Source organism: Phoca vitulina, unplaced genomic scaffold, assembly GCF_004348235.1.
Source record: "Phoca vitulina isolate PV1807 unplaced genomic scaffold, GSC_HSeal_1.0 scaffold16, whole genome shotgun sequence".
Taxonomy (NCBI): Eukaryota; Metazoa; Chordata; class Mammalia; order Carnivora; family Phocidae; genus Phoca; species Phoca vitulina.
The window spans coordinates 29553831-29572871 of record NW_022589719.1 but is presented as its reverse complement, the minus strand read 5'-3'; the positions used below and the strand labels follow the sequence as shown (position 1 = coordinate 29572871).

Sequence of the window (19041 nt, the reverse complement as noted above, 5' to 3'; positions counted from 1 at the left end):
GCTGTCTGCAGCCCCTACGCACACCCTCACCGTGAACTGTCTCACTGTATGCCCTTCCCCCATTGCAGGCATTCTGAACCTGGACTAGGACGGAGCTGGAAGGAGCTGAGGCCCAGGCAGACTCTCCCCCCCCCCCCTTAAATGGGGTGGTCTGGACCTGTGACATCGTCCGCAGTGGAGTCTGTACTGGTTGCGGGGGACCCTGCTTATTTGAAAATCTGACATCAGCTGGGCAGTCGCCCCCCTCCTCCCTCCTCCCTCCGCTCTGACATAGCATGTAGTGCCTGAATCTTCTTTTCTTTCCCAGGGACCCTCCATTCCCTATATCCAGGAAAATGTGATGAGCTACAGGTATCAGCTTCTAGATCACCAACCACTTCATGTTCTAGCCACAAGTGACTCGAGCGGAAGATCCGGGGGCAACAAGGTACGTCAGGAAGATGCCTACAGAACAAGGAGAAGCTGGGGGAAAAGAGGTGTGCAGATACCAGATCAAAGAATCGGACAAAGAAGAGGTAGGGGGCACTGTGGGGAAAGTCTTTGGATGTTTCTTGAAATAGATGAACTCCCAGGGTGGGTTTTGGAGTGTGGGTATTGGTTTGAGAGATTACATCCCAGGCCTGCAGGGTTGTGCTTGGTGCTGTGTGGAATGCGAAGATGTACACAATATTAACCTTACCCTCTGAGAGATCTTATTTGGGGTGGATAGTCATATATAAAATAGAAGGTACCGTCTGCCAAGATCTAGTGTACATAACGCGCTGCGGGGATTCCGAGGGAGAGTCCAGTTAGGGCCAGAGGAGGTCGATCACATTCTAAATGCTGGGGACAAAACAGGGAGCTGAAATGCTATCACTCTTGTGATAGGGGCCAGCCAGCCGGCCAGCGATGCTCTCTGCCTTGGACGCCTACGAGTCCAAGGAGCTGTAGGAGATAGAAATCAGCGCCAGCCGGATGCCCGCCCCTCTCCCCCTTTGCGGGGGTTTCAGTGGCCGGTGATGAAGGTGTGGGTGGAGGGCCCGGATTGTGGCCTCGAGGGGCAGGCTGAGGGGGATGCTGCTGACTCATAGCGTGCCCTGGGGCCTATCTTGAGGCCTGGAGGGAGGCGCCGGTCCTCTTGGGTCTGGGAAGGGGACCGTAGGGAGGGAGCGTACGCAGCGCGCGGAGGTGGGAAACCCGCCGCCCGGCAGGCCCCGCCCCTTGCGCCGGACCCCGCCCTGGAGTGAGGTCCCGCCCCCCAAGTCACGGAGGCGGCCGGCGGAAGGGGGCGGGGCCTCCGCGGGAGGCGGAAGTCCCTTCTCGCCGTTGCCCCAGCAGCCCGCGAGCTGGTGAGTCTGCAGAACCGCGGCGGCTGGCGAGCAGAGTTCCCTGCTGGCGCGGTTAGGTGGGGGCTCCGGACGCCGCGCCCACCGCCAGCCGGAAGGGGTGCTGGCGGGGGGCGGCCGTGGGCAGCAGGGCGCCCTGCCCGGCGTCGGGCGCGGCCCTGTTGTCGGGGAGCGAGCGCAGCTCTGGGAGAAGAGGAGAAACTCGGGAGGCAGTTGTGGCCGCGCTTAGGCCGCTGGCTTTGAGTGCGGCTGTACGACCCTAGGCCAGTCGCGCGTTCTCTCGGTGCGGCCACCTGGCGGTGTGGACGCGGTGTCATCATGTGTGTAAAAGCCTTTTGAGGTGCTCATCTTCTGTATTATTATATGTTGTTATGAATGTTTCAAGGTGGCCTGTCCCAGAATCAGGTGTCCAAAAGACAAGTTCAGCTGAGTTGTTGGGGCGGTGGGGCCGAAGAAAGCACAGTGAAGGAAAAGGGAACGGGTAACTGGTTGAGAAACGCAGTCATCTGGAGAAAAGCCGTATGAAACAAAGACTTGGCTGTGTTTGGCTATCTCTGGTTCCTCAAAGCCAGTCCAGTAAGCTTGTCCTTTTTGTCCCCACCTTCCCTGGGAAAAGAGCCATTCTTTCCCCCTCTCTGTCTTTTTCCAGGAACCACCAGCTGCTTCATCCCATGGCCAAGGGTGGCATCCAGGTGGCAGAGCAGCTAGGAACTCAAGGCCTGAACCTGGGGCCAGACACTCTGTACTCCCTGCCATGGTCAATGACCCACCAGTACCTGCCTTACTATGGGCCCAGGAGGTGGGCCACATCTTGGCAGGTCGTGCCCGCAAGCTGCTGCTCCAGTTTGGGGTGCTCTTCTGTACCATCCTCCTCCTGCTCTGGGTGTCTGTCTTCCTCTATGGCTCCTTCTACTATTCCTACATGCCCACAGTCAGCCACCTCAGCCCCGTGCATTTCTACTACAGGTGAGAGGGGTCTTCTACCAAAGTAGAGGAATTCTTTGAGAGAATTGCTGTCAGGGCCCTTAGAGCTTATTCATTTCAACCCCCTCATTTACAGAGGAGAAAATTTGAGCCCTGTGTGTTTATATGACTTCTTACCTTTCACAGCCCAAGGCTGAGGAAGTTCTGGGTTGGTAGGGCTCTAAGGTCCTAGTTTTACCTCTGGTTACTGAAATTTGTTAGAAGAAGAAAATTCCCCTTTTAGACTGTCACTGTGAGGATCAGTTCTGTTTGGGTTGGGTCAGATCTCGCTCAGGGCCACTGTAGACCTCTTAACCAACCAGATCCCTTGGGTCATCTCAGAACTAACTTGGCCTTCAGTAGAGAAGGTATTAGGAAAGCAGCAAGTTACCTTGTACATGATTTTCTCCCACTCCCGATAAACCCGCACAATAGAGATTATGGAAACACAAGGTGACAGGGTACATAAAGTCCCAGAGTCCTGCTTCTCACCTGAGGCCTCAGTTCCTTCTGATTTTACAGACCTTGCCAGATTCTCTCCCTTTCTCTTAACAGTGGCAGTAGGACCAATCAAGAGATGCTGATAAGGGCATTGTTATCAATGGTCCAGAGTCTTTTTTTTTTTTCCTGTCTTCAGTCCCTGATCATGAACTGTACTTTCTTAAGTCAGAGCTACTTAAACTTTTAGGAGGCATGATCTCATGAAAACTTTGGCCCTTCTGCTGTAAAAACATGTATGCATGGGGGCACCTGTCTGGCTCAGTTGGTGGGGCACATGACTCTGATTCTTGATCTCAGGGTCGTGAATTCAAGACCCATGTTGGACGTAGAGCTTACTAAAAAGTGTGTGTGTGTACGTGTATATATATATACGTACACACACATAAATGCACGCCCATGTGTAATTTTGCTTACAAGTTGAGATTTGTGAGCCTCTTAAAGACCATCTGTGGGGGCACCTGGGTGGCTCAGTTAAGTGTCTGCCCTCGGCTCAGGTCATGATCCTGGAGTCTCGGGATTGAGCCCCATGTCAGGCTCTTCGCTCAGCAGGACGCCTGCTTCTCCCTCTCCCTCTCTCGCTCACTCTCAAATAAATAAAATATTTAAATTAAAAAAAAAAAAAGACCATCTTTGGATTCCTTGGGAGGAATTTTCTCAAACTAGGCCCCAGAATCTGGGGATAGGACCCAGGAATCTGCTTTGTTGTTGTTGTTTTTTGTTTGTTTTTGAGAGAGAGCATGCGTGCACGCCCGTGAGTAGGTGGGAGGGCAGAGGGAGAGAGAGAATCCCAAGCAGAGTCTGTGCCCAGTGGGGAGCCCAACACAGGACTTGATCCGAAGACCCTGAGATCATGACCTGAGCCGAAATCAAGAGTTGGAGCTTAACCGACTGAGCCACCCAGGTGCCCCCAGGAATCTGCATTTTTATCAAGCTCCCCGAGTGAGTCTTTAGAAACACTTCAATCTGAAACTATTCAACTAAGTGTTCATTGAATCCCATGTAAGAATTTCTGCTCTAACGAGAGGAAATAATCTGAAGTAGCAAGAAGAGAATGAAAGAATTGTTCAGGTGTTTTGAATCTCCTGGCTGCATTTCTTTTCCATCTCTCTCTGACAGAGAGAAGGGTACCTGTTCTGGAAGAAGGGATGGGGGACAAGAGGGAGCCCTAGGGGGCCAAGGAGGTGTACGGACAGGTAAGGCAGACTCTATAACTTAGTGGAGTATCATCCCCATTCTCATCTAGGACTGACTGTGATTCCTCCACCTCCTTACTCTGCTCCTTCCCTGTTGCCAATGTCTCGCTGGCTAAGGGTGGACGTGATCGGGTGAGTATGGGAGCTGAAGAGACGTTTCATTAGCACTTTGAAGACTTGAAATCGGAGGGATTGAAAAGACCTGGCGAGCAGGGATTGAGTAATAGAGACTCAGAGGAAGGCTCTCAAGGCAAGGGAGGTTAAAGAAAAAAATGTCGCAGGCATCTGCCTGTCGCAGATGTTAGCAGTGCCCTTCTCAGGTTGTTTCAGGCAGGAGATGTGTTTTAGACCTCAGTGAACCTAAATCTGCTATTTCACTGGACGAGGATGGAATCCACCCAAGAGTTTTGAAAGCCTATATGTGAAATTATGAAACTCTTGACAAATCTGTGTCATCTGCCACTACAGAGGGTGTGTGCCAGGGGAGGGGCCAGATACCAGTAGGACCTCAGCGAACCCGGAAGCCCTGGGAAATGCAGAATGGGAGTGCGTCTGTTTATAATAGGCAAGCTGGTGGAGGCTCTGAGAAGAGAGGAGGATCCTTGCATGCTTCAGAGGACCGTTGGAGCATCCACATCGTTTTTGCTCACCAGAGTTGTTTGAGTTGTTAGTCAGCAACGTACTTCATAGTCATCAGCGGGCACACGTACTAAGAATGTTTAAATCATCTGAAAAAAAAAAAAAAAGCTTTTTTAAGTGGTTCATGGGAGGACACTGCCTGACACGGGACAGACCTAAATGGTCACTGAAGGGAGGAATGTAAGCTGTAGCATCTGGGGGCCTCTGGGATTGGTGTTTAGACTGGCCTTGTTTGGCAGTACGAATAGCCTGCTCTGTGTGTCCTGTGACCACTTCCACTTGATCAGGAGGTAGCCATACACCATCAAGAAGACTTACCAGGTCTGAAGAATTGGGTCCCAAATGGATGTAGTGACGTGGAAGTTTGGATATTGTAAGAGATTTATCCTTTTGTTTTATTTTTTTTATTTGAGGTGTGGGGAGCAGACGAAGAGAGAGTCTTAAGCAGGCTCCACGCCCAGCTCGGAGCCCGACAAGGGGCTTCGATCTCCCCACCCTGAGATCATGACAGCCAAAGTCAAGAGTCGGACGCTCAACCGACTGAGCCACCCAGGCGCCCCGAGATTTATCATTTTAATCCAGCTACTCAGAAAAGGAGTTTGGAGATTATTACAGAATCTTTTGTGAAGATACTGATTCGATGTGCTTTTGTGGCTAAAAATAGTAATAAATAGACTACGTTGAGAGGGAGCTAGAAACAAAGGTACAGTCCAGCTACATACTACAATGTGTCTGCCCCTGAGACGCTGCCTACCATTGTGTGGCTGCCTGTTGCAGAGATCCTAATGGTGATTCAGGGAGCCTAAAAACTGGGTGTGAAGCTGCTGCCTGAGGAAGGAAGGGAAAGATGAAGGGTGAGGGGAGATCCAGTATCAGGGTCTCCGATCAGGGTAGTCCCTGATAATTAAAGCAGGTTGATCATTTTGCCCATTTACAGTGAACATTTAGGAAGGAAGGAATAGAAGAAATAATGTGTCTATTTTATGTGTAACACTGCTAGAAGATGGGATCCTGCTTTCCAGGAGCTCACAGGATTGATAGAGAAATCTATATGCTGCATTAAGTAGCAAAGTGTAAGACGCAGCTTCTGCATTTCAGAAGAATTTGTGAAGAATTTGAGGGATCAGTGTGACTGTGGAGATGGCGAGGCTCAAAGTGGACCTTGTAAGGAGGGGTGGACATTGTGTGGGTATGGGGGAACAGAAGGAGAATCTGCCCATCAGATGTGAACAAAGGCATGGAGTCATTCACAAGATTCTGGTGGTCGATTCCGTGTGGATCCCGTTGGAGGAGATGATGTTTGTTTAGACAGAATTACTAGTTTAAACCCATATAAAACAGCTTTATTGAGAGAAAACCCACATACCATAACAGTTCGCCCACTAAAAATGTATAGTTCAGTCATTTTTAGTGTATTCACAGAGTTGAGCAGCCAGCACCCCAGTTAATTTTTGAGCATTTTCATCACCCCCAAAAGAAACTCCTACCCGTTAGCTAGCAGTCACTCCACATTTTCCTCCAACCCACTCAGAGAACTACCTATTAAAATGTTTCAGGGGCACCTGGGTGACTCAGTCAGTTAAGCATCTGGCTCTTGATTTCAGCCCAGGTCATGACCCTGAGAAGGGCCCTGAGAGATCGAGCCCCACATCAGGATCCGTGCTGAGCATCTCTCTCCCTCTCCCTGTGGCCCTCCCCCGCCCCTAAAAAATGTTTCAACGAATTCAGTGAAGCAGCTGGCGTCATCTGGCCTCTTCCAGGGGCTAGAATCTCATGGAATCCATTTTTTCAACAGATAATTCATTCTGAAAATAAGAATCTGTACAAAAAAGACTTTAATCAGTGATTTTCCACCTTTTACCCTAGTGATAGTGCTCAGAGCACCCTCAGCCATATCTGGATTTGGGGGGTGGTTCACTATGGGCTTTTTTTTTTTTTTTAAACCCATTCCCTTTATTTAAAAACAAAAGCTTTACTCTTGCCCCTGTGATTCTTGTGTATCACCCTGAGGAGGGTTATGCTCAGATAAGAATAACTGAATAAAGGATTAGAAGAATATAGGAATGGTCAGGAAAAACCAGGGTATATTTGGTGGCAAATCTTTAACCTTTGGAGGTTAATCCCAGTGAAGAAGCCTTCCCACTAGGAGTCTCAGGGTTCTATCAACAGAAGCAAGGTAAGGGACCCAGAGTGACATAAAGCTGATCTGGAGCCACGGTGACCGGGAGGGGTGACTCTGGAGTTGGTGCGCACCACTACAACTTGGTTAATTAATAATGTAAGGGAAGGCAGGCTGGGCCCAGGGGTATGGCCTCATGGGGACAGAGGCCTGAGTCACAGATGGCCCAGTTGGCAACATGACGGTTCACTTTCGGAAAAAAAAAAAAAAAAAAAAGCGACACAGCCTTTTCTCAGAACAGAGCGGACTCTGATTCAGCCAAGTCACAGGATGCTGCTGATCTCAGAAGTGGGAGGGACCCGGCTACCACAAGAGGGCAGCACCTTCCTGGGATGAGAGACTGAGCGGCCTGCTGCGCTAGCCAGGCGATTGGGGGTGGCAGTGTTTGGAGGGATGGGGGGAGATTGATCAGAGACAGTACAATTTGAAATATATATATTTTTTGAAAAGAGACGGGGGCTACCTTGGGCAGGTGCTGATGTATGGACAGCCGTACCGCGTCACCTTAGAGCTTGAGCTTCCAGAGTCCCCTGTGAATCAAGATTTGGGTATGTTCTTAGTCACCATTTCATGCTACACAAGAGGTGGCCGAATCATCTCTACTTCTTCACGCTCCGTAAGTGTTCCTGGCCTGTCTGGGAGGGTGCGGAGGTGACAGCAGATGTCAGAACGTCTGGGTAGGGCTTCAGGAGAAAACGTCCTAGCTCTGAGGTCACAGACTCATCAGGACAGGGAAGAGGAGTCAGTTTACCAAGCCAGACAGACACCCTATATATCTGATGAGCGTGTCCAGCTTTGGGGGAAAGTCTGAAGAGTGGAGCCAAAATGGGGTTCTTTAGGGCCCCAAAGATCTGGAATCCTCAGAAACATACCAACTGGAGGAAAAAAAAAAAGAAAAATACTAGCTGAGAGACAGCTTCTTTAACCCCTTGGTTACAAAGCATTACTAACGGGGCATGTTAGTAATAGTCCCGTAGCAAGACTAGTTTGGATTAGGTGAAGAAATGTACAGTGCTTATGAGCCCATAGTGGGTCTTCAGTAAATACTAAGATTCCATTCTTACATGAATTATCAACAGAGCCACATGATGAAGCAAATCTCTGAATGTCTACATGGAGAAAATTTCAGGTGGTGCACTGAAACTTAGTCTATTCTGGATGGTAGAACTGCTTGGGGGAAAGATCAGAGACCGTGTGGGGCTTAACCTGTGCAGGTTCTTCGAAGAAAGGAATGGAGACATGGTCAGGCAGGACAGGCCTGTCACTCAAGCAGCTGGAATGGTTGGGCCAAGGGTAGGGGGAGCGTGGTAGGAGGTGAAAAGGAGGGAGCGGGGGACCGGAGGAAGAAGCCAGCTTCACAGACGGCTCAGGAACCTCGGTTGAGGGGTGGGTAGGGCTGTGGAAATTGGGGGGGGGGGGACCTGTCCCCAGCCTCTCCCTCCTGGCCCTGGCAGGTGATGTTGCATTACCGCTCAGACCTGCTCCAGATGCTTGACACGCTGGTCTTCTCCAGCCTCCTGCTGTTTGGCTTCGCAGAGCAGAAGCAGGTCCTGGAGGTGGAGCTCTACGCGGAATACAGGGAGAACTCGGTAAGGGGGTGAAGGAAGACTAGAGACCGCTCTCCCCATGAGCCCAGGGTTCTGCCTGAGGAGCCTCTGGGCTCGGTCAGCCACGGAGATGCTGGGAGTGGGCTTCACATTGGGCTGGTAAGCATCGATCGTGGCCTGACCCTCCCCTCCCCTCCGCAGTACGTGCCGACCACCGGAGCGGTAATCGAGATCCACAGCAAGCGCATCCAGATGTACGGGGCCTACCTCCGCATCCATGCCCACTTCACCGGCCTCAGGTGAGGCAGCGCCGGGCAACTCCCGCGGGAGCCGTCCTTCAGTGAAACTAGCTTGCACTTTCCTAGAAATAATCGCTGCGAAGTGAGGAGGCTAGTGCTCCCCGGTAACCGCCACCCTCTTACCTGCCCCAGGTACTTGCTGTACAACTTCCCGATGACCTGTGCTTTCGTAGGCGTCGCCAGCAACTTCACCTTCCTCAGCGTCATCGTGCTCTTCAGCTACATGCAGTGGGTGTGGGGGGGCATCTGGCCCCGACACCGCTTCTCTTTGCAGGTCACAAAGGACCTCCTCCCCCTCCCCTTCATGATCCTTTGACTGAGGAGCGGGCTGGGGCGTGGCCAGGGCCGGGCCCCGAGGGCCTAGATCACACTCTCGGCTCCCTCTTTCTCCGGCACAGGTCAACATCCGGAAAAGAGACAGTTCCCGGAAGGCAGTGCAGCGAAGGATCTCTGTCCGTCATCCAGGTAGACATGACGGGAGGGGGGCGCCTGTGTTACCCAGTATGAAGCTTTAGGCCCTCACGGCGGGGCTCAGGGGCAGAGGGCAGGCTGGAGGAGGTGAGCTTGGCCCCGCTGCCCGGGTGCAGCCGCGGTAGCCCTGCCCCGTCCTCTACCCACTTTGGGGGCACAGGGCCCCAAGGCCAGGAGGAGTCAACCCAGCTGTCAGACATCACGGAGGACTGCGAGAGCCCTGAAGATCCCCCGGGGGCAGGTACGTGCTGCCGCCTGCCCACCCACCCTCCCCAGGAGTCCTCAGTTGTCCCCTTCAGCCTCTTCTCGTCTGACCTCTGCCTTCCCCCTGTGGCTGCAGAGGGTCAGCTCCCTGAGGAGGAGAAAGCAGACCAGCGGCCCTTGAATGGAGAGGAGGAGCTGGAGCCAGAGGCCAGTGATGGTGAGGGGCGCTCGGCTTGCGGCTCTGGGTGGGGTGGGGGCGGCGTGTGCGTAAGGGAGGACGTTATATTGGTTGGGGGAGAAGAGACGCTGGTTACTTAATTTCCCATTTGGGATTTTGTTTCTCCCTCCTCTGGCCCAGGTTCGGGCTCCTGGGAAGACGCGGCTTTGCTGACCGAGGCCAACCTGCCTGCCCCTGCCCCTGCCCCTGCCCCTGCCCCGGAGACTCTGGGCAGCTCTGAACCCTCTGTGGGCAATCTCCGACAGCGCGCCACCTGCTCTAGTTCCTGAAGAGAACAGGGCAGAGTCCTGACATTCCAGTCCTTTCTCACCTGACCCCTTCCCCAATAAACTATTTTCATGCCAGTTGCTTGCCTGACTCCTTGAAATGGATTCAGGGCCATTTGAGAACCCTGTGCTCCCCGGGCAGCCTCCCCGCCCCCCTGCATTGGAGGAGGTTGTCTGGTCGGGGGCTGCCTGCCGACGGGGAAGGCCTCCAGACCTGGACTATCCTAGGTACAGCTGTCTCCATTCACAAGCCTAGAAAGTCCTAGGAGAGAAAACCTACCCGGCCTACTCCATCCACGTGACTCTGGGGAGGGGGATTGTGTAGGGCGGGTCTGGAGAGCCGGGCTGCATCATTCTGGCCCCTGCACCCCTCCCTTTCTCTGTCCATTGGGAGGCAGAAGACAGGAAATGACTGCCATGGATGTGGTATGATTTCCACCGAAACAGCATTTTGTAGCCCAGGCCGCATGCGGTCACAGTTGTTTTCTTCTCTGCTACCAGCCAGGTGGCCCTCTCTCCTCACCCCTCCACATAGCCTCAGCCCTCTGATCCTCTGCTCCTGGCTGCCGGCCACATTCCACTCCCGGCTCCCAACCCAGGCATCCTGGCCTCCAGATGAAACAGCTGCTGTGCCTCCTGCCCCCCATCCCTGGCCCCGTGACTCAGGCTCTCTGAAGGGACCGGCCCGCTTCTTGGCATTCACCGGGAAAGGGGGGGGCAGGGGAGGGGGCCTAGGTGGTGACATCATAGTGGAAGGGTATAAAAGCTTCGAGCCAAAACAGAATTGAAATTGAAGACACTGACTTCGAGCCTGTGCTCCCGGGGTCGCCCCGGCCGCACCCCCACAGACCTCTGGTTGGAGATTTGCACCACTGCGAGACCCCCCCGCTGGTGAGGGGCTGCTGGGGGCCAGGGAAGGGGAGGGGTGGGAAAGAGGGGGCAGCCAGGGACTGGAGTTCCTTCGACAGGTGGGGAGGATTCCAGGGTCCTTAAGTTTCCCCCTTCTATTCCATCCCTTCTTTCTCTTTTCTGTGCGCTTTGGGGTTTTTGCGTGTGTCGCTGACTGATAATTGTTTTACTGAGATCTTTTCTTTGGGTGGCAGCTGGGAATTATTCCACCTTTCTTCCCCAGGCTGAGTAAATCATTTCCTCTTCTTTTCCCCTCCAGCACTTTGCTTATTCATTGTTTCTGGGACTTCACCATTGCCGGTCACACACCCATCTCTCCGGGCAGCCCACATTTGTCCCCCCCCCCCCCAGCCCTCCGAAACCAAGTCCATAGGCTGTTCAGAAGTTGGTTGACAAATAAGTGTGTCCCCCCCTTTCCTCCTCTTCCCTCTTCTCTTCTTGGCCCCCAGCTCTGTGTCCCTGTCCCCAGAGGTTTTGTGGAGGGAGGGGGCCTCGAAGGCATGGGGTCTGGACAGCCTTTTCCTCTTCACCTCCTTCCCTTCCAGACCCCATGCTGGGCTCTCCCTGCCTTCTGTGGCTCCTGGCTGTCACCTCCTCCTTAGTGCCCAGAACGCGGCCCTTGGCCCCTCAAGACCTTACGGAAGAGGAGGAAGATGAGACCTCACGGCCACCTCTGCCGGCTGTCCCCTGCGACTACGACAGTTGCCGCCACCTGCAGGTGCCATGCCAGGAGCTGCAGAGGGCCGGGCCGGGGGCCTGCCTGTGCCCCGGGCTCTCCAGCCCTGCCCAGCCTCCGGCCCCGCCGCGCCTGGGAGAGGTGCACGTGGTGGCCGAGGCCGGCAGCGCGCTGGTGCGCTGGTGTGCGCCCCCCTCCCCGGTCCACCAGTACTGGCTGCTGCTTTGGGAAGGCGGTGGGGCTACCCAGAAGGGCCCCCCGCTCAACGCCACGGTCCGCAGAGCAGAACTGAAGGGACTGAAGCCTGGGGGCACTTACGTCGTTTGCGTGGTGGCTGCCAACGGGGCTGGAGAAAGCAGCGTGCCGGGGGCAGGTGGGGAGGGCCTCGAGGGGGTGGGTGGCCCTGCTTTCGGGCCCTGCGGCAGGCTGGCCGTGCCCCCCAGGCCCGTTACCCTGGTCCACACGGCCGTAGGGGTGGGCACGGTGCTGGCCCTGCTGACCTGCTCTGCTCTGGTCTGGCACTTCTGCCTGCGCGAGCGCTGGGGCTGCCCCCACCGGCCGGCCTCCCCACCAAGAGCAGGGCTCTGAAGCAGCCTGGGCGCCTCTCGGGCCCAGCTGAGCCCAGGCTTGCAGAGGAGAGCTCGGCCCGGACTCCCCTGGGCAGCCCGGGCGCCAGAGTAGAAGGCCAGGCGCCTGGGGCCCCAGCTGAGTCTCGGTGCTCAGCCCCTAGGGCTTGTTCAGGTCCCAAACTTTCCGTCCTGCTCCAGGCTGAAAGGAACAGAGGGGGGTTGGCAACCTTTTCCTTAAAGGACCAGAGAGTAAATAACGTAGGCTTTGCAGTTCCAGAGGATAAAATCAAAGATAATATGTAGGTGCTTCTATGGCCATGTAACCATGTAAAAACGTAGAAACCATTCTTAGCTCATGGGCCTTTTCTTTTCAAATCAGGCCCCGGCCATACTAGGCCTGTTGGCTGTAGTTAGCTGATCCCAATCCCTGTCATAGACCCTCAAAAGGGCCCTGTCACATTGGTGGCTTCGGTGGGATTTTTGAGAACAAATTGCTTCGGGCTGGGAGTCTGGGGAAAGACCACTCCCTCTTTCACCTTTCATTTCGATACTGAAGATGGGCACACCTGAGTCGGAACCCACCTGTGTCTGACGTGGGTGACGATAAATGACCGACATGGGGTGGAGAACCAGGGACTGCCTAAACTGCTGTCTGGGGCATTTCCCAAGTCCAAGGATGTCCCCCACTTTCCCTCAGTCTGTGTCTATCGTATATTCACTGTACCAACATTAAAGGAAATATAAAATGAAGCTATTTTCATTTTTCCTGACCCTTTTAATTTCCCTGTCCACACACCTATTTCTCAGAGTACTGTATACTTTTAAATTTATCTTTAACTGGATATGGGGCGCCTGGGTGGCTCAGTCGATTGTGTCAGACTCTTGGTTTCGGCCCAGGTCATGATCTCAGGGTCGTGAAATCGAGCCCCGCCTCAGGCTCCGAGCTGGGTGTGGAGCCTTCTTGAGATTCTTTCTCCCTCTTCCCCTCCCCCCCCCCCCCCCCCCCCCGGCCCCAGCCCCGGCCAAGTAAATAAATAAAACCTTTAAAAAATAAAAAATAAATCAACTGGATGTAGAAAAGTCTGAGTTGCTACAGAGTATAATCCTCATTTTTGCTGGTCCTACAACTTTTTTCTTTTTTAAGATTTTATTTATTTGACAGAGACACAGCAAGAGAGGGAACACAAGCAGGGGGAGAGGGAGAGGGAGAAGCAGGCTTCCCGCTGAGCAGGGAGCCCGATGTGGGGCTCGATCCCAGGACCCTGGGATCATGACCTGCGCCGAAGGCAGACGCTTAACAACTGAGCCACCCAGGCGCCCCTGGTCCTACAACTTTTAATTATAGAACTAACATTTATACGAATTTCAAATACTGCTAAAGAATACAAAAGAAAGTTCCTCTTTTTCTCAAGAGGTAATTATCCCTAGTAGAGCAGATTTTTATTCAATGTCGATATTTTCTTTGTTCACTAAATAGATGATGGACAACATTCCATGTTGGTAAATCATAGCCTCCTTGGTTATGTTAAAGGCTGCGCAACTTTCCATAGAAGGATGCTCCTTGACTGATAGAAGCCATCGCTCTTTACTGGAACATTTGTCTTCAGTGTTTGCTATGGGCATCTTTATGTATCCTCACGTTTGTGTATTTCTGTAGGGTGCTTACCTGGAAGTAGATGAAAGACGCAGTATGGGACACCTGGGTGGTTCAGTCAGTTAAGCGTCCACCTTCGGCTCAGGTCATGATCTCAGGGTCCTGGGCTTGAGCCCCACCTCGGGTTTCCTGCTCAGCGGGGAACCTGCCTCTCCCTCTCCCTCTGCTCTTCTCCCCTGCTGTTTTCTCACTGTCTCTCTCAAAATGAATACATAAAAAGTCTTAAAAAAAAAAAAGACGCGGTACCATACAATTAATGATTTTTTTTAATCATTGGATCTCAGGATAAATGAGGTGTGTTAGAACTAACACACTAAGAACTAAGTGTGTTAGAACACTTAACCTCTCTAACACACCACACTGTAGTGAATGCTGTGTCCTGTTTTATTTGCTTCCCGTATTTCCTCAACATTTATTCATTTACAAATGAGGGCCCAATCTCATTATTCAAGACATGCTTTGCATGCATTCTCATTTACTCTTCACAGTCTTTCCAAGAGATAGAATCACTTGGGAGGAGATGAGAAATTTGAAGTTCTAAATGGTTTGAAGCTACAACTAAGGAGTTGAGTTAGGATGCCCAACTCCAAAATAGATGTTCTTCACTCCACTATGGAGAGGCAACATAGCATGGTGATTTGGTGAATGCATACCGCATGGGTGTGGATCCTAGCTTGGCTACTTACCAGCTTTGTGACCTTAGGTAAATTATCTCCTTTTTCTGTGTCTCCTATGACTAATAATAGTATAATCGTATAGATTGTTGTGATGATTGAATAGGCATTGATCACATAAGTCTCCAGTGGGGCTGGGAGGTGAAGGGGGTGGTCAAAGCAGGATTCCCTTAGAAAGGAAACCTGGGGTCCAGTCTCAAAAATGACTGGGAGTTAAACAATCCCACAGAAGAGGCCCGACATCCCAGGCAGAGGGACTGGTACGTGCAAAGGCCTGGAAGAGCAAGAGGGCCTGTTTTGCAATATGCACAAGTTAGCAGCACGTGGTGGGAGATGACACTGCGCACCACCAACATTTACAAGGTACAGTCTTGCCAGGCACCTAAGGCAAGTGCTTACTGTTACTCTCACTTTTACAGAGAGGGCTCTAAACAAACAACAACAACAAAACAACAACAAACAAAACGGAGGAAGCCAGAGTACTAGCACTTAAATTTCATCCTAAGTGACTGGGGCGTTATGGAGAATTTTTAAGCAGGGAGGTGATGACAGGATCAGATAATTGTGTTCTGCAAAAATCCCTTTGGCAGTGGGGCGGAGGATGGCTCAATTCCCCGGAGAGGATGAGCAGGTCAAAGACCACGCACATTTCTATGGCTCCTGATCAACACTGCCAGAGAACATTCCAATCGCTTGCGCTCAGGGACCCCATCGAGAGCTTGCTACATTCCGCCCACGGGCTTCAGGGCCGCACCACCCTTCTTCCCCACCGCCGCCGGGCGGCCCAGCTTCGGGGGCGCCTCCGGGTCCACGACTCCGACGCGCCACCGCCCACCCCCGCGGGCGCCGGGCCCAGGCGGCCGGCCAGGCCTGTGTCTTCTGGCTCTCGGCGGCCCCCGTCCACGCCCGCCTCCACGTGACCCAAACAGATCCGGGCACTTCCGCTTCCCCTGGGCTTTCTTCTCGTCAGTGTCGGCTGCGGGTCCGGCGCCGGGTGAGTGAGAGAGCGCCCAGCTGGGGCGTCGGGGGCGGGACCGCGCGCGGCCCGGGGGCACCCCGCGCTGACCCCCGCCCCTGCGCCCTCCTTCTCGCCCTCCCCCAGGTCCCCGCGGAAGCGGCGGTGGCGGCGCCATGGCGGAGCTGACGGCTCTGGAGAGTCTCATCGAGATGGGCTTCCCCAGGGGACGCGCGTAAGGCAGCCCCCCAAACCCTGGCCCGCGGGGATCGCGGGCCTGTCTGGCCTTTCCCCCAGCCTGGCCTCAGGCTCCACGCCCCAGCCTGACCAGCACCATGGCTCGCGGGCGCTATTCACGGTGTTTCTGCCCCCAGGGAGAAGGCTCTGGCCCTCACAGGGAACCAGGGCATCGAGGCTGCAATGGACTGGTGAGCGCTCAGACCGGGTGGCAGGGGGCCTGGGGGGCTGCTGGCAGGGGCAGCGTCAGTGTTAAGCTCCCTCCCGACTTTCCCTGCCAGGTTGATGGAGCACGAAGACGACCCCGATGTAGACGAGCCGCTCGCGACCCCTCTCGGACATGTCCTGGGAAGGGAACCCACCTCCTCGGAGCAAGGTGGCCCTGAAGGTCCTGACTGAGGGACAGTGTGATTATTCACGTGCGTTCGAGGAGGATGAACGGGCAATAATACTGATTGCTTGTTTGTAGGACCCGGCTCTGCGGCCGGAGAAGGCAAACCCACTTTGAGTGAAGAGGAGAGACAGGAACAGACTAAGAGGTATAGTAAGGAACAGTGTCACGTTTCTGAGGGTCACCTTCCACCTGTCCACAGTACACAAGTCTGATTAAAGAACCTGGATCTTAACACTTTCCCTCTGTCCTGCCTTGGCAGTTTCCTTTCTGTTTCTTTCATCTCTCTTTGGACGCGTGTTCCCGCATTTCATTTTGTCTTTTATTTTATTTTTTTTATTTGACAGAGAGAGACAGCGAGAGAGGGAACACAAGCAGGGGGAGTGGGAGAGGGAGAAGCAGGCTCCCTGTGGAGCAGGGAACCGGATGTGGGGCTCGATTCCAGGACCCTGGGATCATGACCTGAGCCGAAGGCAGACGCTTAATGACTGAGCCACCCAGGCGCCCCTCCGCATTTCATTTTGAATCCTGGTTATAAACTCACCTTCTCGATCTATGTCCATTTCTTTTAAGCTCCTTCTTTTCTGCAACACAGGATGTTGGAGCTCGTGGCCCAGAAGCAGCGGGAGCGGGAAGAAAGAGAGGAGCGAGAGGCTTTGGAACGGGAACGGCAGCGCAGGAAACAAGGGCAGGAGTTGTCAGCTGCTCGACAGCGGCTTCAGGAAGATGAGATGCGCCGGGCTGCTGAGGAGCGGAGGAGGGAAAAGGCTGAAGAGTTAGCAGCCAGGTCTGGGTGATGGGGATGTTGGATAATAGAGGAGGTGGGAAGCTAGGTTTGCTTTGTCAACGTCTGACCTACTTTCTTCCTGTCTGCATTCCAGACAGAGAGTCCGAGAAAAGATTGAAAGAGACAAAGCAGAGAGAGCCAAGAAGGTAGGTGATTGGGAAGACACTGGAGTAAGGAAGTAGGTGGGCTAGTAAAAAAAAAAAAAAAAAAAATTCCCTTTTCTAGCTTCAGAGGGAAAGGATTGGCATACGATGTTCCTCTCAAGAGTGGGTGAGGGCCTGATCAGTGTTTTCCTTTATCTTCCAGTATGGTGGCAGTGTGGGTTCTCGGCCTTCACCAACAGAGCCAGGTCCTGTTCCCTCGTCTCCCAGCCAGGAGCCTCCCACCAAGCGGGAGTATGACCAGTGTCGCATACAGGTACTGATTCTAATTCCTGTCTTGCTTCTGGGACCCCTTCGCTGGCCTGTAAGACACCTGGCTCAGAGCTTTATTCAGTTGGGTTCTCTTTGCGAAACCTCTTCCGTCTTTGGAAATGACTTTTGAAATCCTATCTCCTCTACTCTTGGAAAGATATCAAATTTCTCTTGCCTTGGTCTTAATTTAAATCCATACCTCCCTTTTACGTCAGCAGTTACCTTTTTAGTTGTTCATGTTTTCTTTTAGTTTATTACACAGCTATTTGCATGATGGGGTATTTAGGTATTTTTGTTACGATCTTATCCTTGTGTTTGTTAAAATGTGAGGAAGCTGGAGCCTCTCTTCACTGCTTAGTAAAGCAGAGAAGTGGTTGTTCATCAGGGTGCTTCAGATAGTAATTACGCTGGTTCAGTCTCTCGAACAGGAAACAGAAGCCAACTTTGCAGCTCTTGTTTTCCTTACTTGGGCACCTCCTCAGGTTTGATGCTCCCAACACCGTACTTCTCGCTCGCCCTCCAGGTCAGGCTGCCAGATGGGACCTCACTGACGCAGACGTTCCGGGCTCGGGAACAGTTGGCAGCTGTGAGGCTGTATGTGGAGCTCCACCGGGGGGAAGAGCCTGGGGGAGACCAGGACCCTGTGCAGTTGCTCAGTGGCTTCCCCCGACGGGCCTTCTCAGAGGCTGACATGGAACGGCCTCTGCAGGAGCTGGGTATGACACCTGGGACCAGAAACAGGGCTTGCGGGGGTGAGGGGGATGCCTGAGAAAGGAAGGAATGCCAGAAGAGACTTTGTGGAGATGGAATGAGGCCAGAAATTTGGGGGGGCAAAAGGCAAGGATCTTTGTGGTCAAAGCTGTTTTCTTCCATCTTAGGACTTGTGCCTTCTGCTGTCCTCATTGTGGCCAAGAAATGTCCCAGCTGAGAGGCCTTTATCCCACCATCCCTCTCTGACCTCTTCATCTTTGATAAAGCACTGACATCTCCTTCCTAATAAATAGACCCTCTGAGTTCTGTATGTGCCTGACTCCTTCCTGAATGGCTGGGAGGGACAAAACTGAGGCAGGGGAAGAAGCCAAAGGGAAGGCATTTAGGATAGGCCCTATTTTTCATCTTAAGTTTCTTTTTTTTTTTTTAAGATTTTTTTTTCAGATGTTTTTCTTTTTTAAAGATTTTATTTTTGCGAGAGAGAGAATGAGCCTGGGGGAGGGGGGGTGGGAGGCGGAGAGAGAAGCGGGCAGTCCGATGCGGGACTCTATCCTAGGACCCTGGGATCACGACCTGAGCCGAAGGCAGACGCTTAACCGACTAAGCCACCCAGGCACCCCTTAAAGGGTAATTTTTTTAATGTAGCCATTCACAAATGGCCAGGGGAGCATTGCAGTGACCTTTACAACTGCATTTCCTCTTCACTAAAAAGTATTGAGTACTGGGGGCACCTGGGTGGCTCAGTTGGTTAGGCGACTGCCTTCGGCTCAGGTCATGATCCCGGAGTCCCGGGATCGAGTCCCGCATCGGGCTCCCTGCTCTGCGGGGAGTCTGCTTCTCCCTCTAACCCTACCCCCTCTTGCGCTCTCTCTCTCTCTCAAATAAATAAATAAAATCTTTAAAAAAAAAATAAAAAAATAAAAAGTATTGAGTACTTAATATGCACCACACAGTTTTAACTGCTGTATATGTATTAACTGAGATAAGAAGGCAATTATCTGGGAATAAGTACAAGTATCCCATTTTAGAGATTGGGACACCAAAGCACATGGCTTGCTGAAACCAACACAGGTAACCAACAGTAGAACCTGGACACACCTGGGGAAGTCCGACTCTAGGGCTCAGGCTCTCAACCTCCAGGCTCCTGCATCATAGCCCGTCACTGTTGCTGATCAGCTCACCCTAATGTTCCCTCAAAGAGCTGCTAACCTTTTCCTTGTCATTCCCAGGCTAGGAAAAA

At 52.8% G+C, this 19041-nt stretch overlaps 3 protein-coding genes across 10 annotated transcripts; all 3 read left to right on the top strand.

The window, feature by feature from the left end:
* The first annotated feature begins 109 nt into the window (after nucleotides 1-109).
* BSCL2 (BSCL2 lipid droplet biogenesis associated, seipin) lies at nucleotides 110-9921 on the top strand. Of its 7 annotated transcripts, none has more exons than XM_032414297.1 (11): nucleotides 110-515; nucleotides 1975-2291; nucleotides 4033-4114; nucleotides 7273-7416; nucleotides 8255-8389; nucleotides 8549-8646; nucleotides 8779-8920; nucleotides 9045-9111; nucleotides 9278-9358; nucleotides 9458-9538; nucleotides 9680-9920. In XM_032414297.1, exons 1-11 carry the CDS (start codon nucleotides 441-443, stop codon nucleotides 9826-9828), a joined length of 1371 nt encoding a protein of 456 aa, XP_032270188.1. In that variant the 5' UTR covers nucleotides 110-440; the 3' UTR covers nucleotides 9829-9920. The 7 variants fall into 7 exon arrangements, with proteins under 7 accessions (XP_032270188.1, XP_032270189.1, XP_032270191.1 ...); XM_032414298.1 differs by having other exon boundaries at nucleotides 114-515; nucleotides 7251-7416; nucleotides 9680-9921; XM_032414302.1 differs by lacking the exon at nucleotides 110-515 and adding an exon at nucleotides 1286-1328.
* A 494-nt stretch (nucleotides 9922-10415) lies between these two features.
* On the top strand, nucleotides 10416-12745 carry LRRN4CL (LRRN4 C-terminal like). Its single transcript, XM_032414304.1, has 2 exons — nucleotides 10416-10716; nucleotides 11280-12745. The coding sequence occupies exon 2, from the start codon at nucleotides 11285-11287 to the stop codon at nucleotides 11996-11998; it is 714 nt and encodes a 237-aa protein (XP_032270195.1). The 5' UTR covers nucleotides 10416-10716; nucleotides 11280-11284; the 3' UTR covers nucleotides 11999-12745.
* A 2455-nt stretch (nucleotides 12746-15200) lies between these two features.
* On the top strand, nucleotides 15201-18111 carry UBXN1 (UBX domain protein 1). Of its 2 annotated transcripts, none has more exons than XM_032414296.1 (10): nucleotides 15201-15301; nucleotides 15410-15497; nucleotides 15637-15690; nucleotides 15781-15875; nucleotides 15969-16038; nucleotides 16486-16677; nucleotides 16772-16823; nucleotides 16984-17094; nucleotides 17614-17806; nucleotides 17969-18111. In XM_032414296.1, the coding sequence occupies exons 2-10, from the start codon at nucleotides 15439-15441 to the stop codon at nucleotides 18016-18018; spliced, it is 876 nt and encodes a 291-aa protein (XP_032270187.1). In that variant the 5' UTR covers nucleotides 15201-15301; nucleotides 15410-15438; the 3' UTR covers nucleotides 18019-18111. The 2 variants fall into 2 exon arrangements, with proteins under 2 accessions (XP_032270187.1, XP_032270186.1); XM_032414295.1 differs by having other exon boundaries at nucleotides 15781-15887.
* The last annotated feature ends 930 nt before the right edge of the window (nucleotides 18112-19041 follow it).